Raw genomic sequence first — 5,000 nt, 5'->3', positions numbered from 1 at the left:
ATCCAGACCAACACACATTCCAGACCAACACATATATCTAGACTAACACACATATCCAGACTAACACACATATCCAGACCAACACATATATCCAGACTAACACACATATCCAGACTAACACATATATCCAGACTAACACATATATCCAGACTAACACACATATCCAGACCAACATATATATCCAGACTAACACACATATCCAGACTAACACATATATCAAGACTAACACACATATCCAGACTAACACACATATCCAGACCAACACACATATATCCAAATTAAACAAAAAAAATCACTGTCCAAGAGAACGAATCCCAGCCAGGATGACTGTCAGAGCTGCTGGTCTGCGTTGGCTAGCAGTTAGCTTAGCCCGCCCTGATTCCGCATCCTGTCAGACCGCCCTCGGTGTTTCCTCTTCGGGCGCAAGTCCAGATAGCACAGCAGGCCAAGCTCTCCCAGCCAATCCAGCGATTTGTCGTTCATGGGCCAAAACCTGCCGAAACGCCAGTATGAATGAAGCGTCATGAAATAAAAAGTAAATCTTGTGACCTCTAGATTTAGCATGTGAAATTATTGTTATGTGGCTTAGCAGGTGGTCCCATCGCACGGCGACTGCCCAGCGCAGGAAGGACCGCCACAGACAGCAGACTGAACACCTGACCCTGGACAACGACCTCAAAGAGGTAGACAGTCTGTCCTCCACCCGTCTCCTGTACCACCACTCACGTCTGTGTAGTCTGGAAGCAAGCCTCTATGTTGTCTGTCTGTCTACTGTTCTCATATGTTCTATCGAGATTATGTCGGCTGAATTTGTGTTGTTTCAGTTTCAGTTTCCATTTTCTTTCGCCGCCTCATGTATGTGTCTGTGAGCATGCAAGTCTTTCTTTCTCCTGTTCTTTATTTTCCCATTCTCTTTTTTCTTGTCTTTTATTCTTGTTTTTCTGTTGGCCGTGTGTCCTGTTGCTGGTCGGCCGGGGTTTGGGTCGTACCACCTCTCAGCAGGTAGAGGGGGGTCTTGTCCTTCAGAACTCCATGGCATTCTGGGAGTGGGACAATGCATCCCCCCCGCCGCCAATCAAACCGCCCAAAAAATCCGCCTCTGCGTCTTGCCTGGTATGTGGAGGAGCCGCCTGTGTCGTGGATCCAACCCCCTTTCACAGACCGCACCTTTTCAAAGCTGACCCCCCCCCCACCACCTCCACCCCCACCCCCACAAATCAAATAACCCCTCCCACCATTCACCCCTCTCTTCCTGTTTGCTCGCACATCCCTTCCTGTGTGCTGTGCTTCCTGCAGCACCTCCTGCAGGAATGGCAGGACTCAATTACTGACTGCTATTTTTGTTTTGGAAAACGGAATTTATGCCGTCAGAGTAGAAATACACTTGATGTGGGTGTCCGGGTGGCGTGGCGGTCTATTCCGTTGCCTGCCAACACAGGGATCACCAGTTCGAATCCCGATGTTACCCCCGGCTTGGTCGGGCGTCCCTACAGACACAATTGGCCGTGTCTGCGGGTGGGAAGCCGGGTGTGGGTATGCGTCCTGGTCGCTGCACTAGCGCCTCCTCTGGTCGGTTGGGGCGCCTGTTCAGAGGGGAGGGGGAATAGCGGGATCCTCCCACGTGCTACGTCCCCCCGGCGAAACTCCTCACTGTCAGGTGAAAAGAAGCGGCTGGCGACTCCACATGTATGGGAGGAGGAATGTGGTAGTCTGCAGGAGGGGGTGGGGCAGCGATCGGGACGGCTCGGAAGAGTGGGGTAATTGGCCAAGTACCAATGGGGGAGAAAAAGGGCGGAAAAAATTCCTCCCCCAAAAAAAGAGAAAGCAGGTAGCTTAGGTCCAAGACTCGAAAATAAACTTGATTCTATCAGAATGGATTTTCTGCATTATCAGTATCAAATGCAAATTCACTGAGTCGTGTTTTTTCCTTCCAAATATATTTTTTACTGCATATCGGGGAAGTTATTATGACCAGATATTGTTTCATCCTGTCACGGTGGCGTTGCACTGATTCAACCCCCGTCCGGTCTGTGATGTCGGCGGGGTACAGGGAAGTGACAGGTAGTCGGGTGGTAACAGATAAGATGAAGGCGGCTGTGCGCGAGGGCGGTGTACGTTTCAGAACCGTTCGCACTCGCAGGATCAAACCGCTGCCGTGTGGCGCGGCGGTGGGCGGTACAGCTTCTCCAGTCAGATAAGCAGACGTGTGACAGAAGGGTATCTTGTTCCCGCATCTCTGTTATCTGACAAGAACTTCAAATTCCAGCATCGCGTAGGAGTTTGTACATCAGCTGTTCACAACACCGGTTTTTTTTACAATCAGTATTTCGCCAGCGGTTTTTTTACACAGAGTCACACAACAGAGATGTGTGAAGAGAGAAACAGGATGTCAAACGTCACACAACGAAAATGAGATGTCTCCTCGTCTTATTAAGAACCAAATGAGCCAAGATGGCCCAAAAGTTATGGTCCCCCCCCACACCTGTTATGTAACACACGTGTTCACACACACACACACACACACACACACACACACACACACACACACACACATAGTGTGTTTGTCCAGGGCTGACCTGTCGTTGTGGTGTGTGCTGTCCCCAGCAGAAGTACATGCAGGAAGCGCGGAGCCTTGGGAAGAACCTCCGTCAGCCGAAGCTGTCCGACTTGTCCCCCGCTGTCATCGCCCAGACCAACTGGAAGTTTGTGGAGGGCCTCCTGAAGGAGTGTCGTATGAAGGTGAGACGGCGCTGGGCGGTGAACTCGCTACGACGCGTCTTGAATAATGCTGCCCTTCCTCAGACACACACACACACACACACACACACAGGAGTGCTGGTGTACAGTTATCTTATCGTTGTTAAAGTTTGTGTTTCGTCAAGTTACAGTCCTACAACTGTGGACTTGCCAACCTTATGTGCCTGCATATTTGTGTTTGTGTGTGTGTGTTTGCGTGCGTGTGTGTGTGTGTGCATGTGTATGTGTGTGTGTGTGTGTGTGCATGCTCACACCCAGACCAAGCGGATGCTGGTGGAGAAGATGGGTCGGGAGGCGGTGGAGCTGGGTCACGGGGAGGTCAGCATCACCGGCCTGGAGGAGAATACGCTGATCGCCAGCCTCTGTGACCTGCTGGAGAGGATCTGGAGCCACGGGCTGCAGGTCAAACAGGTCAGCACACACACACACACACACACCACACGCCACACACACACACACGCCCACCCACATGCAAACATACGCACACACGTGCGCACGTGCACACACACACACACACACACACGTATAAACATGAATTGTACCTCCAGGCATGCATGCGCTCCTGCACTAACATGTCCTGACAGACTAATATACAGATTAAAATAAACACATTCACACACGTAGACACATCTGCATAAATACACATACCTACACACACACAGAGATACACACACACACACACACATACACACATAGGCCTGCACCCACTGTGTACACTGTATGCACACATACATAGCCCCAGAGACACAGACATGAATGTACTCACCGACATACATTCTCTCTCTGTCTCTCTGTCTCTCTCTCTCTCGCTCACCCTCTCTGTCTCTCTCCCTCTCTGTCTCTCCGTCTCTGTCTCTCTGTCTCTCTCCCTCTGTCTCTCCATCTCTGTCTCTGTCTGTCTGTCTCTCTATCTCTCCCTCTCGCTCTCTCCCCCTCTCTGTCTCTGTCTCTCTATCTGTCTCTGTCTCTGTCTCTCTGCCTTACACTCCCTGATCACTCTGTCTAGTAATAAAGGCTGAAGGCTGAAACTGCCATAAAAACAAAATAAACTGTATCATACATATCTGCATCATACTTATCTGTATCATACATATCTGCATCATACATATCTGCATCATACATATCTGTATCATACATATCTGCATCATACATATCTGTATCATACATATCGGCATCATATATATGTGTATCATACTTATCTGCATCATATGTACCTGTATCATACATATCTGCATCATACATATCTATATGTATCTGTATCATGCATATCTGCATCATACATATCTGTATCATACATATCTGCATCATACATATCTATACGTATCTGTATCATACATATCTGCATCATATATATCTGCATCATATGTATCTATACATATCTACATCATACATATCTGCATCATACATATCTGTATCATACATATCTACGTATCTGTATCATACATATCTGCATCATACATATCTGTATCATACATATCTACGTATCTGTATCATACATATCTGTATCATACATATCTACGTATCTGTATCATACATATCTGCATCATACATATCTGTATCATACATATCTGTATCATACATATCTATACGTATCTGTATCATACATATCTGCATCATACATATCTGTATCATACATATGTGCAGGATGCTAGGCCAGCATCCATAAACACATGCTACACCAGACACCTGTAATCCAGTTTGGGCCAGTCAGTGTATAAACAGTTTGGTTAATCAGGTTTTTGCGGCCATATTGAATATTGAGGCTAAGCGGTTGTTGCCTGATAAATCCCATGTGTGTCTGTAGTCTGTGTTGTGTCTTTAGTCTGTGTGTGTTAGCAGCGAGTGTACGAGGTTTTCTGGGCTGTCTGATGTTTGAGCTTCTGACCTTTTCAGGGGAAGTCTGCCCTCTGGTCCCACCTGCTCCATTACCAGGCCCGGGAGGAGAAACTGGAGCAGCAGCAGACAGATTCACCAGGTAACACACACACACACACACACACACATAATCATCCAGTGTAGATCAGGTAGTCACCCGTATGCTATACACACTGTCACATGCACACAAACATCAACCAGTTTAGAGGACAAACAATTGTACAGCTGTGTCACATACGCCACAAACATGCACAAATCAACTAGTGTACATCAGAGACAGTAAGGCAGACACACATACACACAGACAGGCACACACACAAAAATCAACTTTTTTTAGATCAGAATGAGTTACAGGGCTGTCACACATA

General features: G+C 47.5%; 1 protein-coding gene across 7 annotated transcripts in view; it reads left to right on the top strand.

Moving 5' to 3' along the window:
* Positions 1–5,000, top strand: part of dennd5b (DENN/MADD domain containing 5B) — a 124,361-nt gene that overhangs the window by 97,874 nt on the left and 21,487 nt on the right. For 2 of the 7 annotated variants that reach the window (XM_056275707.1, XM_056275704.1), the window contains 4 exons: positions 593–683; positions 2,608–2,739; positions 3,016–3,168; positions 4,651–4,732. In XM_056275707.1, coding sequence (XP_056131682.1) covers positions 593–683; positions 2,608–2,739; positions 3,016–3,168; positions 4,651–4,732 — 458 coding nt within the window. Of the gene's footprint in view, positions 1–589; positions 684–2,604; positions 2,740–3,015; positions 3,169–4,650; positions 4,733–5,000 lie in introns of all 7 variants that reach the window. The other 5 variants (XM_056275706.1, XM_056275702.1, XM_056275705.1 and 2 more) reach the window with 3 other exon arrangements.

This window comes from Lampris incognitus, chromosome 3 (assembly GCF_029633865.1).
Source record: "Lampris incognitus isolate fLamInc1 chromosome 3, fLamInc1.hap2, whole genome shotgun sequence".
Taxonomy (NCBI): domain Eukaryota; kingdom Metazoa; phylum Chordata; class Actinopteri; order Lampriformes; family Lampridae; genus Lampris; species Lampris incognitus.
Note: the sequence above shows the minus strand (reverse complement) of the source record. Positions and strands in the feature narration are given on the sequence as shown.